The 18190-nt window shown below is 38.6% G+C and overlaps 2 protein-coding genes across 2 annotated transcripts; both read right to left on the bottom strand.

The window, feature by feature from the left end:
- Nucleotides 1–1940: 1940 nt before the first annotated feature.
- Nucleotides 1941–7048, bottom strand: slc50a1 (solute carrier family 50 member 1). Its single transcript, XM_056763455.1, has 6 exons — nt 6851–7048; nt 6340–6417; nt 6038–6161; nt 5654–5815; nt 4702–4821; nt 1941–4614 (listed from the first exon to the last, which is right to left on the bottom strand). Exons 1-6 carry the CDS (start codon nt 6916–6918, stop codon nt 4522–4524), a joined length of 645 nt encoding a protein of 214 aa, XP_056619433.1. The 5' UTR covers nt 6919–7048; the 3' UTR covers nt 1941–4521.
- An 803-nt stretch (nt 7049–7851) lies between these two features.
- Nucleotides 7852–17234, bottom strand: efna1b (ephrin-A1b). Its single transcript, XM_056763476.1, has 5 exons — nt 16966–17234; nt 9444–9739; nt 9274–9339; nt 9093–9188; nt 7852–8939 (listed from the first exon to the last, which is right to left on the bottom strand). The coding sequence occupies exons 1-5, from the start codon at nt 17061–17063 to the stop codon at nt 8818–8820; spliced, it is 678 nt and encodes a 225-aa protein (XP_056619454.1). The 5' UTR covers nt 17064–17234; the 3' UTR covers nt 7852–8817.
- Between the last annotated feature and the right edge of the window lie 956 nt (nt 17235–18190).

The following is an 18190-nucleotide window of genomic DNA, read 5'->3' on the forward strand; positions in this document are numbered from 1 at the left end:
ACCTATCCAAGACCAATCAGACAGGATTCATAACACACACAGAGAGACACAAACATTTTCACGGTTACCTTTACAATAGATTTCCAATCTCACCAGACAATGGAAGAAATACAGTACACCAAACACAACTGTAATATACAGTACACAAACTTACAGTACACACTCTTCAGAACTGTGAGTCTTGTGAAAGTTGTCTAGTCTCTGTGTCTCCACGGGGTCATTCATCACTCGCAGACGGCCAGCCCCTCTGACCCCCGTCTCTGTCTGCTGTATAAGAAAGTTGGTTATTGAAGTTAGAATTGCGCAAAATTGCTTCATTGTTTCAGCCAGTCAAGGTGTAGGTTACTGTGTTAGCAGGAGTGTAAATATTTGCAGAAGCAACGATTTGATTTGAGCCCTTTAAATATACAATGCATAAGGGAATTTGACACTTAAATTTCTTTGGATTATTTTGGGATAATTCATAATGTGTTTGTGGTTGAATCAAAAGCTGAGAAGGCAGATCCAGAAGAAGTATCTCTAACATTTCCCCATTCTGTATATCTCACTTTCTCTAGCCCAAAAACTCAATCTTTAATCATACACATACCAAAATGCTGTCTTGCTTTGAGCCATTGTTGGGTCAAATATAAACATTTTTTGGGTACGTTTAACCCAACAGGGTTGTCCCTTTTTGACCCAACCCTGAATTTTTTTAAGTGTACCCTTGTGAAAAATAAGTGTATTTAATTCTATTGAATGTGTACTTCAAGTGTGCTTTAAATAATCAAAGCACACTTTTTAAAAGTGTATTTTTAGGTAGCATAATATTTCTGACATTGAAGTCAACTTAACTGTCATTCAAGAGAGTACATTTTCATGATATTTTTTTTAAACACACTTAAGTGCACTTTTTAAAAATGTGCTTTGTAATAATGTACAATTCTTAATGTGCAAGTTTTAATGTGCTTTTAATTTAAGTGAGTTTGAATTTGTAGTACTTGACAGAAGTACACTTATAGTGTTGTATTGATTAATAATTCTAAAGCATATGTAGAATAAAGTATTATATTATATAGAAGACACTATACGCAAATTTGAAAGTACACGTAAAAATGTATTAAAGTGCCACTTAAGTTGTTTAAAAAAATCACTCAAAAGTTCAGCTTAATGCCTTTAACACACAATAAAACTGTAATATATTTGAAATAAATTACAGATAATACGTATTTAGATGGTTGAAAACATTACAATTAATTCACAATTAAGTATGCTGTTTTAAAGTACATTATTTACGTAATAAGTACACTTTTAAAAAGTATATTAAAGTGCACTTTTTTTCCACAAGGGTATGCCTCATATTAAACCTTAAATTCACATTCTTATGTTGGACACAGATATAATATTAAACATTATGTAGTGAACCAAGATGGTGCATCTCAAGGGCTCTAGACTAAAAAAATACATACCTATTAAGGAGAACTCTGATTCTAGCAGTGGACATTTTCTTATTTATGCCATCAAATACAAACACGCATCCTGAGTTTCTCTCACAACACAGCTTTCCCCACTTAAATCCTTAATACTTTTTTGTCTTTTAGAAACTGTTTCTCCTGATAAACAATCACAAACCACAATGCTTTGCTGCTTTCATCTTTCACTTTGTATACAGCAGGCAGGAAAAGACCCCATAGGCACTGAGAACCAGCAAGCAGACGGTTCCCACTGCACTCACTCGTGTTCACTGAAACAAACAGGCAAACAACACACTCGCATATGCTTGTCTAGAGCTTAAACAAAACCTAAAAGTGGGAGATAATCGTGCTGTGATTTCCCACAAAACTCATAATGCCTGTCAAAACATTGAACACATTTTGAGATTTCCTTGCTCACAATCAACACTTCTCTTTGTGACCGGAAGCTCACAAGCTCTCATAACATCTCTGAAGCTCAAGGAGACATTTGATGTTTTACAAAATTTATTTAAACAATTTATAATAATAGTATTGTTGCATAGTATATAAAATAGTATATAGTATATAAAAAAGTACAAAGAAAAATAAATGTAAAGCACAAACCATAATTGAATAAAATTAAAACCTTAAACAAAACAGCAACACGAGTTGGACTTTAAATCATCATGATTTTTGAATAGCTACAAAGTAGGTAGATGTAAATAAAGTACCAAATGATATTCAGGTAAACCGCTAAAATACACTTAGGGGTGGTTTCCCGATAAAGGCTTAAACCTAATCCCAGACTAACTTAAATGTTAAAGGTGTATTAATGAGAAACAACTTGCACTGACATATTATAAAATGTATCCTTGAGATTGTTTTGTCTCGAGATGAACACAGACATGTTTTTTTTGTAAAGAATGTTTTTAAAAAACAACGTAAATATCCTAACATTGGCTACAGATAATCCCTTTCTGGGAAACTGCCCGTTAAGAGTTTAGGCTTTAACATATGTTTTAGCATTTTGTGTCCGTTACAGCTGAACCAATTTCTGCAAAGCACATTCATTTAAGATGTTCATCTGGCAATGTTATTGGTTTTCAATATGTAAAAATGTAACTGGGTGAATTTTCTGACCTTTTCCTCTCTAATCCTACATTTATATAATAATAAGCAGCTTCCATCAAACTCATCAAGTCACAATAAATAAAGCCTTCAGTTTTAAGCAACTATGCAGCATCTGCAGGGGAGGGGAACATATGTTTCTGATATCATTATATGGACATTTTGATAGGGCAACGACTTTTAATTAATAGGGCAGAGAATATGTAAAGATGGTGGTGGGGAGGGGCTTGTTGTGAATGGCAATAGAAATAAGATTCATTAAAACTCAATATCCCCGCCAGTGTTGTGTAAGTTACTCTGAAAAAGTAATTAATTACTAGTTACTCATTACATATTCAATAGTGTAATTAGATAACTGTCCAAATTAAGTATTTAGTTACTCATTACAAATTACTTTCTATATCCTACATCGACCTTGATTAGTTAAGTGATTCAAGGATAGACATGAAACTATTTAATACATTTAAATAAATAATATTACTAACTGACCAAAGTATTACAAATGTGAGAATTATACATTAAAGCACAGATTTTAAAGTAAGACTTTGAATTTGATGTCAATTACACTATTGCACATGCATATATTTCACAAAGTATTTAGTTTAATTACATCAAAAGTAACTGTAATTAAATTACAGAAAACATATGAGTAATCCCTTACTTTACTTTTTCAAGGGAAAAGTAATTAAATTACAGTAACTAATTACTTAGTAACTAGTTACACCCAACACTGATCCCCGCACATAAGCCCCACTACTGCTGTCTGAATGTAAGTAAACCACTCTTCTCCAATCTCTGAAGATGTTTTATTCTGTGCATTTCTGACTTTATGCACTCCTAATGTCTTGCAGATTCTGGAACTTCCTTGATGTTTAATCAGACAAACTCGTTTCAAGTTGCACACATCTAAAAAGTTTACGACGTGACTAAGTCAAGCACTATTTAAATAGCTGCCGAACTGCCACTTGGACACAATCAAGTATGGTTTAAATAAGCCATTAAAAAGCTAAAATAGCTTAGATAGTACAATATAGTACATTCATTTTATGACACAAATAAAACATAGGATTTCCCTTAAAGACATTGAGAACCATGTACCCCAAGTTGTAAAAATAGATAGGAGCTTAATATTTTACATTTTAAGGCCTAACTTCAAGAGGAAACATAAAAACACAAAACTTAATGAAGCTTATAGTATGTCATGTTTACAAATTTGTTAACTAAACCCTACCGCTGCGTCTTTAACAATATTTTATCAAAACCGATACAAAATCAAGTGAAATTTTTTTGTCATTTTAAAATTTAAAGTGGCACTGTCATAAGAGAGAGAGATTTTGAGAGAGAGAGATTTGAGAGAGAGAGAGAGAGAGAGAGAGAGAGAGAGAGAGAGAGAGAGAGAGAGAGACACTTCAGGTAACCTGAATCTCAGGCATATCGTGTAAACTAAAGCAGGGGCTCCCAAAGTAGGGGTCGCAAGTTGAGGCTTCAAGTATAGGATATTTTTAATGGTTGAAATGAAGCATTGGTTAATTTTGACCAAAGACAACGAGGGAGGCCAGCGGAGAAGCACCGCAGTCAAAAAGGCCATCGTCCTCAGGTACGAAAAGAGGCAGAGTACATCTATCAGTACTCAAATAAGTTTGATGAAATTCGACCATCTGTAGAAATATTTCATAGTTTATGTATAACTACAATTAAAGTAATGAGTGAATAACTATAAAATAATATTATGTTAGACTGTGCCCTCTTGTCTTGTCTTCGTTATGCGCATGTTTGGATTGACCTAATAATCGCATGTGCGCAGTTGTGCGCAACGTTCGTATACTTTAACCACCTCCGAGGATAGTGGGCTCTCGAGTCACTGGCAATGTTATTTTGGGGCCTGCGGGCTGAAAAATTTGTGAACCCCTGAACTAAAGGACAGTTAAGAAGACACTAAATTGGTCAGATTTGGATGAGTTTATACGCGGGCTTGTCTATCAAAGACTGCTCCAAACCTCCAGAAAAGGTAGACGCGGATGAGGCTAGTAAAGATGCCTGGGGTGTTGGGTACCTAGAAGGTAGAGAGATAAAGTTACCAAACATGTAATTTTCACCTTCACCGAAGTCTACTGTTTTAGGATGTTTTTCAGCCTTTTACCATGATATAATAGTCTTGTAGCTGAAGGCCATAAAGCGTCCATGATGTGGATGTAAAAAATGTAGCGACGGTCAGGGAAAATGACAGCCGATCTACGGACTTGCTGCGTACGATATGAACCTGGTGGAAATAAAGCATAGAAATACTTTTTAAAAGCAGAAAGGTGTATTTAATGATGCATGATGCAAGTTTCTGCTAAACTCTTAGACTTTAATCGTTTAATGGCAAAGTAGATCATATCGGGAGAATAAGGGGAAGAATTTGATCAGGACAAGACAGCAGACAGGATTAAATCCTTTGTCTCTCACCTTAGCACCAAGACTCAACATACACATCAAAGCCAGTTTACACTCTCACAGACATAGACACATAAGTATTTTCCATAACAAGCAGATATTGCCACTTGGAGACACTGACAGAAGGAAAAACAGGAAGCAACAAAAGAAGGTAAGAGAATGACAGGAAACATACAACAGGGCACAGGACAGATAAAATGAGCTGGATGGATAAATATGGAAGAGAAGGACTGAAAACAGGAAGATGGTGACTACAAGAGGGCAAAGGATGGATGGCGTGATGAACAAATAATGCTGGAATTTCATAAAAAGAATGCATGCTATTTGGTGTGGAAATGTCAACAGGAGAAAATATCAAGATTTATTTCAAATTGATTTATGTTTATTTCATTTTACATTCTGATTTGATATTGTTAGTTAAATGGTCACATGATGGATTCCCGTTCATGCATTCTTTTTGAAAAATTACTGTAAATATCAAAACTCCCTTGTAATACAGAAAATTAAATAGAGGCTGATATGTGTATTCTTAACATGTTCGTTCCATGTCCATGTGTTTTCCTAAAATGTTATACTCAGCAAACAGAAGCAGATACTTGCTGACTGTGTGTTTTAACTATGATTAATGCTGGTTACATGTATAAATGTGCACTCACCAGATCAGTCAGAGGAGAGAGGTACATGCTGATAGTGAACACACTACAGGCCAGTCCCAGCTGAGACAGCTGTGTTTGTCCAGGAGGAATCAGCATACGAAAATACACCCAGCCTACACACAACACACACACCATCACCAGTGTCTGCGACAGCACGCGTTTCTGAAACACACACACAAATACAGCAGAATTTTAACAAGAGGCACATTTGTATTTACTTTGAATTGGTTAGTGGTTGGATATTTTATCCAGTACTGAATATCTTACTATTTGCTTTACACAATTTAATATCTGCTCACTCCAACAATGAATTCCAGAACCTTCATTTTGTATCATATTCAGTGCAGCTACAAATTCTAAAAAAAGTATATTAAAAAGACAAACCTTCTCTTTGGTATAATGACAATAGGTGATGATGTATATTGTCTGTAAAATGGCCCCAATGGTGTTGACAAGTATGACTGTTCCATCTCCTTTAAGTAATCCATAGTACAGCCATCCTAGATTACTACACAAACACACAAAAATACATATTCACAGGTCAATCAGAATAAATGGACTGAGTTACAATACACTCAATTTTTGCACTTAGCACATATGGATTTGTCTATATGCATGCATTAACAACTTTAAAAAAACATTAACAACTGAAGGCTGTCCGTCTCGTTGTTACTCCAAATACATACTTTAGGCATGTTGTAAGGAAGGGCAGGAACTGAACATTATCTGCACTCTGAGAGGCTTTCATTTTCTTTAGGTCGTTCCTGCAAAAAGAGAAAGGAAATACGAGGAATGTTGTTTTACACAGTATACACACAGACACAGAAAGTTATGTACCTAGATAGTTTATATACCACACCATTGTATCCATGGTGATGGTGATTTATAATAAAAAAGTATTATTTTATTGACATAAACTGTACGGACCATTGCAATACACAAGCTCCTCACTCTCTTTTGATAGCAGTGCAACAGATTTATATACGATATAACATAACCAGTGTGGTTAAACGTCCCAAAATGTGTATATTAATACCTTTACTCCTTTAATCGCAATTTTATGTATTTGTTTTTATTAATTTTCTAAATATGTTTGTGTAATGATAAAGTTTTTGGTAACTTAGACAGTCTTTTCCCAAGTCAAATCGATCTGAATGGTAGTCATAAATATAAAGTAACGTTACTGCAAAAACTTACAATCCTGTCGAGAACATCCCGACGGTAAATACGATGCACGCCCATGATAGCAGCTGCAACAAATCCATAGACAAAAAAAAGAATTATTGAACACCTGTGTCACTGTAAAGCTACCTGTGCAACCACGCGAATACTATTATATTCATAAATCAAAATGAAACTTTCACACATTCAACGCTGACGTACACATTCAGTACTTCCGTGTTTGTAATCAGCGTCTGGGCGTCAACCGAGTCCTCCACTCTGATTGGTTACCACGGAGCGCTGATCACTCACGTCAACGTGTAGTCCGGATTTGTAGTATTAACAAGTAAACGAATGCTTCGCTGGCTTGCGGTAGGAAAGAAAATTTGTAATTTTATGTAACTACAGTTGACGGCTTATTTTGTTTCACGTGTAACATTTAAAACCATAAATCGTTGTAATTATTAAGCTTTTGATTGAAGTGTGTTCACCTGTGTCCCTCAGGTGGCGCTTTGGCTTCTCAAATGCGAGGAAATGGTTTCTATCGAGTAAAGGTGTTCACTTAACGTAGCAGGGGTTTGACGAATACACATGCTTCACAAATATCAGTAAAAGTGAATACCTTTGTCGTGCATTACACTTTATTTTGCTTTCAAACGATCATGGAAAGTGATGTCTTTTCCATTGAGGTGTTTGGTAAAATAAAGAAGTGCTGAGAGGTCCAGTGAAAATATAAAAGTTACATCTTGCCACCAAAGTGCGAGTTTACTCTTCTCTTTTGGGCCCTCACTGTGCTTTCATTCATTCATCTCGCCCCCATTTGAGTGTTTGGTTAGAATATGTGAAGTCTTGGACAGGATGTAGAGATGAAAAGAGGGGAGAACTGTGATTTAAGAGTGTAAAAGCTTTGAAGTCTCTAATTCCCCTGAAAATCAGTGTATGCTCCTGTAGTACTTGTGGAGATGTTTTGTATGGTCGTTTTTTAGTCCTCTAAATGCCATAAAAAAAATCATATGACAAAAAATAAATTGTGCACCTTTTCATTAGAAACAAACATTTTTATTTTATATATATAGCTCTCAATATATACATATTTACAGAACTATTTACAAAAGTGTATAAACCAACACAGTACAAAACACAAACTTTTTACAAAATCAAATGTTCTTTTAACTTATTTGAGAATTTTAAAGCATTTGAATTGATCTTTGCATGTGTACAGTTGTGCTCTCTGTCAGAAATACAAGAGAAGGCCAGCCTCTCTCTCTCACACACTCACAAACACACACGCAGCACAACTGAACATAGGTGTTCAAAACCAAATGTTGTGTTACAAAAAACAAATCTGACATTATCTATATCTTTGCAGTATGATAAGTGGCTTTCTGAATTAGTGCCAGTATATTTTGTAGGTTGTGTTGTGTTCGCATTACATCACAGAAGCAAACCAAAACAACAGCAACACCCGATTGAAAACACAGAAAACATCTATGCTCCACAACTGTTCTAGATTTACAAACACTGTTATATGCACAAACATCAATTCTTTATAAGGTGCAAGGTCAGGGTAAGGTTGAGATTATACCTGTGATCTTTGGCTACAGTGGTATTGATAAAATCGATCACAATTCCAGTGAACAGTTAATTTTGAAGGACAAGCTTCCAGGTTTGGCTTTTATATTAACATTGGAAAATACATTTGTGATGCTTTTCAGGTAGAAACAAAAAATACAGTTTACAAAATAAATGTAAATAGCTTAAGGGGGAGATGTCAGAATGGTGAACACTCTTAAAAAAATGTCTCGGCAAAAAGAAAGAGAAGGTTCTTCAAAAACACCGTTCTCTGGTCACATCACTCTCACAAGCACAAACACATCACTCAACAACTTACACGCAGCACCAAAATTTCAGTCCATTTACTTTGTATAAAAAATTCTTAGTATAAAATTTTCGTTGGAGCCAATGACCAGCACCAGCAATAAAGTCCATTGTGTCCCAAAGGCTCAGTGGAGAAGCATGCCAAGGAATACAGAGGCCAATGTGAGGAAAACTGAGACCGTCGCTGTGTTGAAGCCTGAACTGCCCACACTCCTCTGCACAACTGGGAACGTTGCAACGGGGTCATCTGAAAGAAGAATAAAAGGACGATGAGAACATTTCACAACTGTATAACTAAAGTCACACTCTTACACCTTGGCCGAAAGAGGCTGCAAAGTCTGTGGAATTCCACATACTCTCTAAAGCAAATGGATGTGCTGACAGAAGCACAAGTTCTCACCTGCTGGAAGCCTGTTAGATGCGTTGTGAACACCACCTGCAGCCATTTTTCCTTCAACATCTTCCTTTGTCTCCACTATCTTCTTGGTTTTGGAACCTAGAACATAAAATAATAAAGTTGAGTTTTTAGAAATGTTGAAGTAGTCTAGACTGACAAGGCAAAGAACAAATTTGACTCTTACCATGAGGTCCAACCACATCCACCTTCAGTCTCAAACACTCCTGGCCATGATGGTGAAGAGGCTTGGCTGTAAAAAGAAAAAGCAATTTTTACAATTGGAATCTAAAATAGCAATTTTACAGATTTATCCTCCTGATTGTTGCTTTTACAGATATGAATGTGGATACTTACAAATATAGTAATAACTTTCTCCCTGGCGGAACTCCTTTCCCAGAGTGAAGGGAGTGAAGCGCTGAAACTTCTCAGAGAACTTTTCTGGAGCGTGAGGAGCGAAGGGCCTTGAGCACTCCCAGCGCAGCTGGTCGAAGGACTGCGGCTTGCAGGCTTTATAGTCCTCCAGCTCCACCATGTACAGCACGTACCGCTCGGCCTCCTGGGATGGTATCTTGCCCCGAGTGTAGTGAGGGCAGACAATATCTAGGTAGTCATTGATGCGGACCTCAACGGTGTAATCGTCCCACAGGAAACTAGCGGAAGAAATAAGAGAGAAAAACAAAAGTTGAGCTGTCATGTTTATTGGGAACTGCTTGCGACATGTACAGAAGGCAGACACACCTTGGGACTAAAATGGCCCAGGAAAAAAAGAAACTCGTAGTGCACAAACAAACAGAAATCACGGAAACACCAAAGGGCCCCAGGCAAGCATCAGTGCCAACCCAACGCAAGGCTTACACGCCTTGAAACATGTGGGTGTCAGTGACTGATGATCAGCCTTTACCTACACCTTTTATTTTTTTGAATGACTATAAAAACCCTGTAAAATCTCTCTTTATTTTTCTCTATTGCCTTGTCTGTGTGTTTGTGTCACATTGGATAAAAGAGTGAGAAAGGAACATTTACAACTGGATTTCTCTCTTGAAGCCATGACCGATATACTTTTAATCATATTCTTTGACTATTTTCCTCCCTCTTTTCTTTGTATTGTCAATTTTCCTCCTCCTTAGCCCACTTCACGTCTTTGAATGGACTTTAAATCTACCTTTTTTTGTTTTTCTACACTGTGACTGTTGTTGTTGGGATCCTCGGGGATGGAGCCGGCGAGACTGACCGGCTCTTTGAATCTGCTCGAAGAGTTTTTATGACCTTCTGTCTGTCTGTCCTTTTATTATCGTGTCATTTGCTTTTCTCATTTGAGTCTGATCTAAGCCTCCCCCCTGCTGTCGTTGAATGTGAATTTTGTCTGATCTACAAATGACAAATCCACGAACTTCTCCTTTGAGTGTTGTCATGTCATGTAATTTTTTTTGTACCAATTGCAAATACATTCAAAAGTCTATGATCCATATCTGAAGTAATGGGAGTGGTGTATTTACACCGCCACCACTCACTCAACCCCATTAGGAAATAAACAATCTGATTGTGACGTTTCCATACACCCATATTCTTTAAACCCAAGCATATTACCATAACGTTTACCTAGACTCAAAAAAATCACACAGCCCCCATGTGAACCTCTATGAAAACACAAGGCGGCTCCTCACTCCCCCCCATGCCCTTTGCTCTATCACTTTCTCCCTTTTGGCACATGTAGCTGTTGCCATCGGCAGTCGCGGGTAAATGACAGGCAGACACGCAGGCTCCTGACGGGCCCCCTGCGTCCCCCTCCAATCCTTTTCATCCCGCTCTCTTTTCCCACTCTGTTAGGCCTTGGCCGACGTGTCTAAACAGCTTCGCTGTCTATTCAGACGGGGGGGTAAACACACACATCGCTGCGCTTATTAGCGCCAGCTAATGTGGAGATTAGAGTCTGTCTCGCACGGCTTCTAATCAGTGGCGCGTTCAAAAGGCAGAGTGTATGCCTTGCTAAGCCTCCTGACTTTTGCGTGTGTGGGAAAGCAGTGTTTGTGTGTGTACTCAATAAACCGCTTAACAGTCACGGCAGTAGGTACGCGGAAACTCTGCGGAATCAACACCAACAGAAAAATCAATTTCAAAGTGATTCAAATAACTAGTTTCGCTCTGTTTTGCAACAAGTTAGACAGCATGGTTTACTCCCTCAGTCTCATTTCCTCCGACGTTCCTTTGATGCAGCTGATCTGGAGTAGTCCAGACCAAGGCCACAACTTGAATTGGGTGTCATTAACTCCCCCATTTCACACACATCAGCCTTAGGGTTGGTCTCATGCCTTTGGTTACTAAGGTCTGGTTAGAAGTCACACTGCCAATCCCATGCCCGTCTAATCTCCCTGAGCTGATCCAAGGTCAGTCACCGATAGCTCCAACAATCACTCAGCAGCTCTGTTTTTCTTTTCCTCCTGCCGATCTGTAATTTCAAAGGCGACTGTATCCTGCATGTTCCCGTGTGACAGTTTACTCTGTGACGGGCCGAGAGTGAAGCTAGCTGTGAATCAAGGTAAACATGAACATCTCCCACCTGATCTCTACGGTCTTCTGCAATTTCTCTCTTTTTCTCATTATGGTCTGCCAGAGGAACGTCTGTACCTGTGGCCCCTGGGGGCCACATCACTCATCCATTTATCAGAAGACACAGTGGAGCCTTTGGGTTTAACCTGGCTACCTAATTTTAAAGGGACACTCCACCCGCAAAAGAAAATCTGTCATTAATTCCTCAACCTCAAGCTGTCCCACATCTGTATACATTTCTTTGCTCTGTTGAACGAAGAAAGATATTTGGAAAAATGTTAGCAACTGAGATTTCTGGGGACTATCATTAAAATGTGCCCCAGAACTGTTTGTTTTCCAAAATTCTTATTCTCCAAAAAAACCATACAATATTTTTTCTACTATGGTATTTAGTGGTGCCAGAAATATCAGTTGCTAACATTCTTCCAAATATCTTTGTTCGATTTTAGAAGCTACTATTTTTTATACAAGTTTGGAACAACTTTAGGGCAATTAAATGATGACAGAATTTTCATTATTGGGTGCACTATCCCTTTAAAGAGCAAATTATGTTTTTTTCTTTATATTATATTATCTTTCACTCTGATTGATCAGTTTTTTATGTTTCGTTCACTCTCTCCCTCTTTCTCTCCCTGCTGAATGTTTCAAACTATCAGACGGGTCAGTGTCAAAGTTCAGGGTCAGAATTTTCAGGCACTCCCTTACCGAGTCACCTGGGCTCTCACATACATTTACTGATATATGGTCAGCGTAGTGCGCTTCAAAACAAGCATACACTGCCAACTGCGTTAAACTCGCTGTCAGCAGTCGGACGCACATACACACATGCACCCAAGTGTTCGGTTACTAAAACCTTTAGGAGCTTCTGCTTGTCATGACACGCATTATGATCCTATTTTTGTGGCTTGTTCTCACACTATCAAGTAATGAAACCTGTCTGTCCAAGCACACGTAAACCTTCGCACTATTTGTGTCTGTCTCTCTTTATTACGAGTCAAACACACACAGACGTCTCAATATTCCGCATTGGTCCTGTTCAAATCTGACATGTTCAGGGTGCTAAGCCGTCCCAAAGTCATATTAGCCTCACGGCTCTCTCGCTTTCTTCCCGATCTTCACATTCCTGTATTGTCCCTCTCACCTATTACGTGTCAGTAATTACCACAGCCGAAGCGGAGCGGGTCGGAATGCCGGGCAGCTAATCCCTTCTTCCAAACCAGGGATTATCACACTGAACACACGGATCATAGCGCTGCTATTCAGCAGAACCGTCTAACACGGACCGTTTACAGGCTTTAACGTGGGGGTGGAGGAGGTTACAAACATGTTTCATGTGAAGTTGCAAATGGGTGACTACGTGGATGATTGTAAATATATAATAAACATTGGGAATTTGACATCATCTGTTTTTAGTCGATTTCTCCAGCCATCCATCTCTGTCCATCCACTCCACCCTTATCTGTACATAAATCTTATATCATTCTATCTCCCATCCCCCTGTTCATCCATCTTCTCCGCCCGCTTTCTTTCTCTCCTCTGTTTAAAATCACATTATAAACCTGGGCCTCTTCATTCAGGCTAATTTTTGGGGAAACACTCTTTCTTTCGGTCTGACCTCTGACCCCCCACCCATCCCCCGAGTGTGTCTTTCTAAGTCTGTCCCTTACAAATACCCGATTTTCCCCTCCTCCGTCGCTCTTTCACTTTTAAATGCATGCTAATTGCCTGCTGTTACGTTGGCTTGGTGTTTGCGAACATACTGTGAGCTTTGTTCAAAGTCAGCAATGTTAGGGGAAGATGTATTTAATAAATGATAAACACAGCCTTGCAGTACCTTTTCGGTCAATGAAAGAGAAGAACGATTCCATTTGTTGTCAATGTATTTCAATGGTCTGTAGGTGGTGATAGTGAGCTTCTATGAAACGTTGAATGCCGACAAACAACTTGAGGCAATTAAATAGTACAGGGCAACATGCTGCTGTTGTTTACATTTTCACAGGTCCACACTTTACTATGCTTACAATTACACAATCTAGTACACCATTGGCACAAAAAGAGGAAAACTTGAATTCAACCGTGTAGTGGGAATCAAAACAGCAATCAGGGAGTGAGACAAGTGGATGACTAGGACTTGTGTGGGAAAAGAAAGACTGGGCAGGAAGGGTATGAAGCGAAATAGTAAGGAAGTCTGTTGTGAAGATAAGGAGAGGGAAATATGAGAAAGAGATGGAGGGAAGACTTTAGGGTTACAAGGAAGACATACAAAAGAGAAAGAAACATACCAAACAAGAACTCCCATGTTCATTCTGGAGAAATGTTTTGGATGATTATCAATTATGAATTATGTTACCTAACTACTTTAAAACCAGCAGAAACCAAAATAAGAGCGTTTTGTAATCAAACGCCTAGTGGGTAGCGTGTTGCATAATACTTTTTGGAATGATGGATTATGTTTCCAGACACGTCCATTTCTGAGTAGAGTGGGATTATGCAGCACTGGATTACAAAATCTATAAATACAAGTACAACCGTGTTTTTTGTGTGAATGGGTCAGCGTTCAGATTACGAACATTTACAAAATCTGAGGCTGAACTCTGTCCGATTAACAGATTATAGACAAGTGTACATAGCTGTCTTGTGTGTATGAGCTAGAGACAAAGAACAAAGAGGTTCAAGAAAATGGATTTATGATCCGTCTGTTGAATGCGTCTGCATACGTATGCCGATCTGTCTGCTTCTTTAAAATCCCTCCTCAAGACAATTCATGCTACACTTTAAGCACTGGATTCCCAAGCTTAAGGAGAACAAAGAAGTACAACATTAAAAGAACGAATCAAGGGGGGAAACAGGAAATGGACAATGAGTGGACAGCTGAAAGCTCAAGTATAGCAACATGCTTGCAGGAAGGAATCCTTGTCTACTATATATACCCGTAACCCGAATTAAAAAAATCCCCCCTGTGCCACACTGTTTGTGTGCATGAGTCACTGTTTCACCAGCGTGTAGTGATACGGTTTCTTATTAAACCACTCCCCTGCACTCTAACTAAAAGTATGTTACATGCAAAATCAACTCGTACATATACCTCCTGTGTTTAATGATTAAGTGAAAAACAACGATTTGGCGACGTTGATGTGACGAGGGTTTAAACCCTCGCGTGCAAGCGCTGGCATGCGACGAACACAACAACAGAACGTCAAAAACAACATCACCTGTCACAACACAGACATCAGACCTGAAAATCCAGTGCACACACTCACGCACATACTCGCCAAACCAGAGATTCGGCTCGCTGAAGGACACGCGTAGCAGATTAAATCATTACCGTTCACGCACACTCACACCCACTTAGCTAAAAAAAAACACCCAGTGTGTGTGCATGTGTTTTTTAGATTGTTTGTGTGTGTGTGTGCACTATTATGTTACAGGCCGAAACAGATAAACATCATTCCTATTAATATTTTAAACTTAATTGGCTTTAGGGGTCTGACATTGATTGGCCAAGCCTCACTAATCCACTTACATACTGACTGATTGTGTTTCATGGGCTGATTGAATAATCACTGGATATAGTAAAAAGCCATTAAAGTGTGAAAGGAAAACAAAAGGAACGGCCTGGAAGTCCCATTAATGATAATATCATTGTATCTGTTTTCTTAGAATATGGGATTATGCGAGAGGATTCATTTTGACGAACTGTTATCGAACTCAGTTCCCAACACAACTGATTCTGGTTTGTGTACTTTTAGAGATGGACATATGTATGGTTCATGTTGGTGAAAGTCTTAAAATATAAAAACAACATAGATTCTTAAATTACAAATTGTCAAGGTTTAGCTTTTTAACTCAAATTACTTTCTACTCTCGCCTACTCCCCTTTGAGCCAATAAATCCAACCAGCTTCTGTTACACCTTCTTCATCACCTTACCTTCCGTCTCATTCCGTTCACAGCGGGTCTTAAAGGAGTTTAAGCTTCAGTCCATGTTTTCCTAAAGTCATTCTATCTCTCTTTTCTCAGCTGCTTCTGTGACTGCCTCTCTCTCTCACCGTGTCTACTTAATGCTGGTAAAAGTAGGTTGTGCAACAACATAAATTACTCACTCAACGGCACAGAGAGTGACTGAATCATAACACACGGCATGATTCACCATTACCATCACTAAAGCTTTCATTGGGTCATGACTCTTTGCACAGATTTCCTTGGCAATAGAGTCGTTAAGAGCTACCTTTTACGATTAAAGGTTTATCATGGTAATATCTGAAGAACTGTGTACGTGGAAAAAGAGGTGAACTCTCTGAGGAGAGTTCAAGTCGATGTTTTTCTAAAAAAGGAAGAAGATCCTTTAGGTAATATACAATCAGTGAGATCATGTCACTTGATGGTCAAATATGCTGTCTTACACTAACCAAGATGACACTGATAGCCCTTGATACAAGACCCACCATCTATTAAAGCCCATTTTCTCTTTCTTAAGTTTCCAACTAAAAGCATAATACATCTTACTGATCGCTGTCATTTGTATTGATCTTCCTAAAGTGCTGAATGGAAATTCCTTTTTACCATCAAAATATGTACCATTTTAGCAGACAGTAACAACTTAATAATATACAGTAACAAGACCCTTCTCGTAAAAGAGCAAGCTACTACTAGCCATAGATATTTTGGTCCAGACTGCTCATGTCTGTCTATTTATTGCCGTGTGTGTGTGTGTGTGTGCGCTCGTCTGTGTATATGTACGAACAGTGTGTATATATATATTTAGTCTGATCTGTCTGTCCATCTGTCTGGATTTCTTTCCATGTACTGCCATCCCCTGATGCGGTCTCTTGCACAATAACGTGAATTTATAAGAACACGTTAAAGGTTAGATTTAGAGAAGTGTGATCAGCAGAATGGTACAGCCCAACAACAAAAATATAACATAACCGAGCTTGCTCTTACTGAAGAAATGTGTAATTATTGTTAAGAGGTAATGCGTATTAGAGATGCTCCTTAAACCCTTTGGCCTTATCATTACAGTGAAGAAAATAAACATTAGCAGTTTGCAACAATGCATTATATTCAACGTAACGTTATATATCATAGGATAAACCAGTCGAAACGTTGGGAATTCATGGTCGTTTAGTTCAGCATATGTGCTCAGGACACCAAAACAGTGCTTTAAAAACTCGGTTAACTTCGGAGTGTAACACAGAGAGGTGTCTGAGATCCCAAGAGAATAATAGCAGGAGTTACACAAACAAAGTAAACGTGTAAACTACACACATGAAGGCAGTCAAAAGGTTTCAATCAAATATAATAACACACGTAGAAGTCAAGAAACTTACTTTGCGTTTGAGCTGTTCCAGTACACACTGTGTCGCTCCGCAGATGCGTGCCAGGCGCTGACGCTCACCGTTACACACACAAGCCACAGCAAATCCATCGACTTCGAGTCTTCGAGATATAATAATACCTTTAAACAACAATAAAAACGAGCGCAAAAACTTGAAATTTGAAAGAGCAAATGTGTGTGCACTTCTGCAGTGCAAGCAACGCTGAAAACGCTAATGAGTCGGTTTGCTTGAATAAGTTCTGTAAGTTCCTCTATCACAAACTGTTGCGGTAATGCTGAGTGAAATGTGCGCTCGAGTCTATTTATCTTAAAGCGCGCAAAGCCACGCCTCTTATCTAAAGGCAGCCAATAAGAGGAGCCTCGTTCTCCTTTGTCACGCCTTTACACACAGGCTTAAAAGATTGAAGTCAACAACGAGCCATCTGTAGTGATGAATAAATCCCGTTTTAAATCGGTTATTTATATTTTTATTCAGTTATGAAAACGAACACATCCTTTACTATTGTTTCAAGATACAGATCTTAAGTAAATTATATTAATTTATAACACTCTCCATTTACACATATTTGTAAATACGTGATTGTGTTTTTATTTTAGCCTTTCTTTAGTCTAGAAGTCTGCACGCAATTTTTAAAGCTGTTTTTCTGTAACCCGTTTACCGGAAGTGAGACTTAAACCTCGTTCATTAATCAGCATGACAACAAGTTGAGTAATATATGGTCAGCTGCATTCATGTTACTTATGAAATATTACATGTGGAAATTCACTCGTTGTGCATTAGTGACAGACAATGCAGGATTTTCCGGGATATCAATCAAAAACTATAATCCCTTCAATCCCCTTTTACAGGTGATAACGGCATTATGACGTCACATCTGCTGTCATCAAGGCTTCTCCCCCTTCACTCCCCTCTGCAGGGGGCTCTCTAATTCTGGCCTAGGCCGCCTAGCCACTCATCCAAGGGTTGAAGTGGACAGCAATTATCCCAAGTCCAGATTTCTTCAGTCATAAGGTGAGATGAGTGGAAGGTGTCTACCTGTGGACACTATTTTGGGATGGGTTGGGATGGGCTGGGCAGGCTCATACATGTTATATGTTGCTAAAGGCTTCAGTTCGGGACTGTTAGTCAGGGCTGAGTGTGTACGCACGCGTTAGGGGGCTTTTCCATCTGTCATGAGTGCAGTGCGTCACATTCGCCAGGTGAGCGGGCAAATTTG

The sequence above is a fragment of the Triplophysa dalaica genome, chromosome 12 (genome assembly GCF_015846415.1).
Source record: "Triplophysa dalaica isolate WHDGS20190420 chromosome 12, ASM1584641v1, whole genome shotgun sequence".
Lineage (NCBI taxonomy): Eukaryota > Metazoa > Chordata > Actinopteri > Cypriniformes > Nemacheilidae > Triplophysa > Triplophysa dalaica.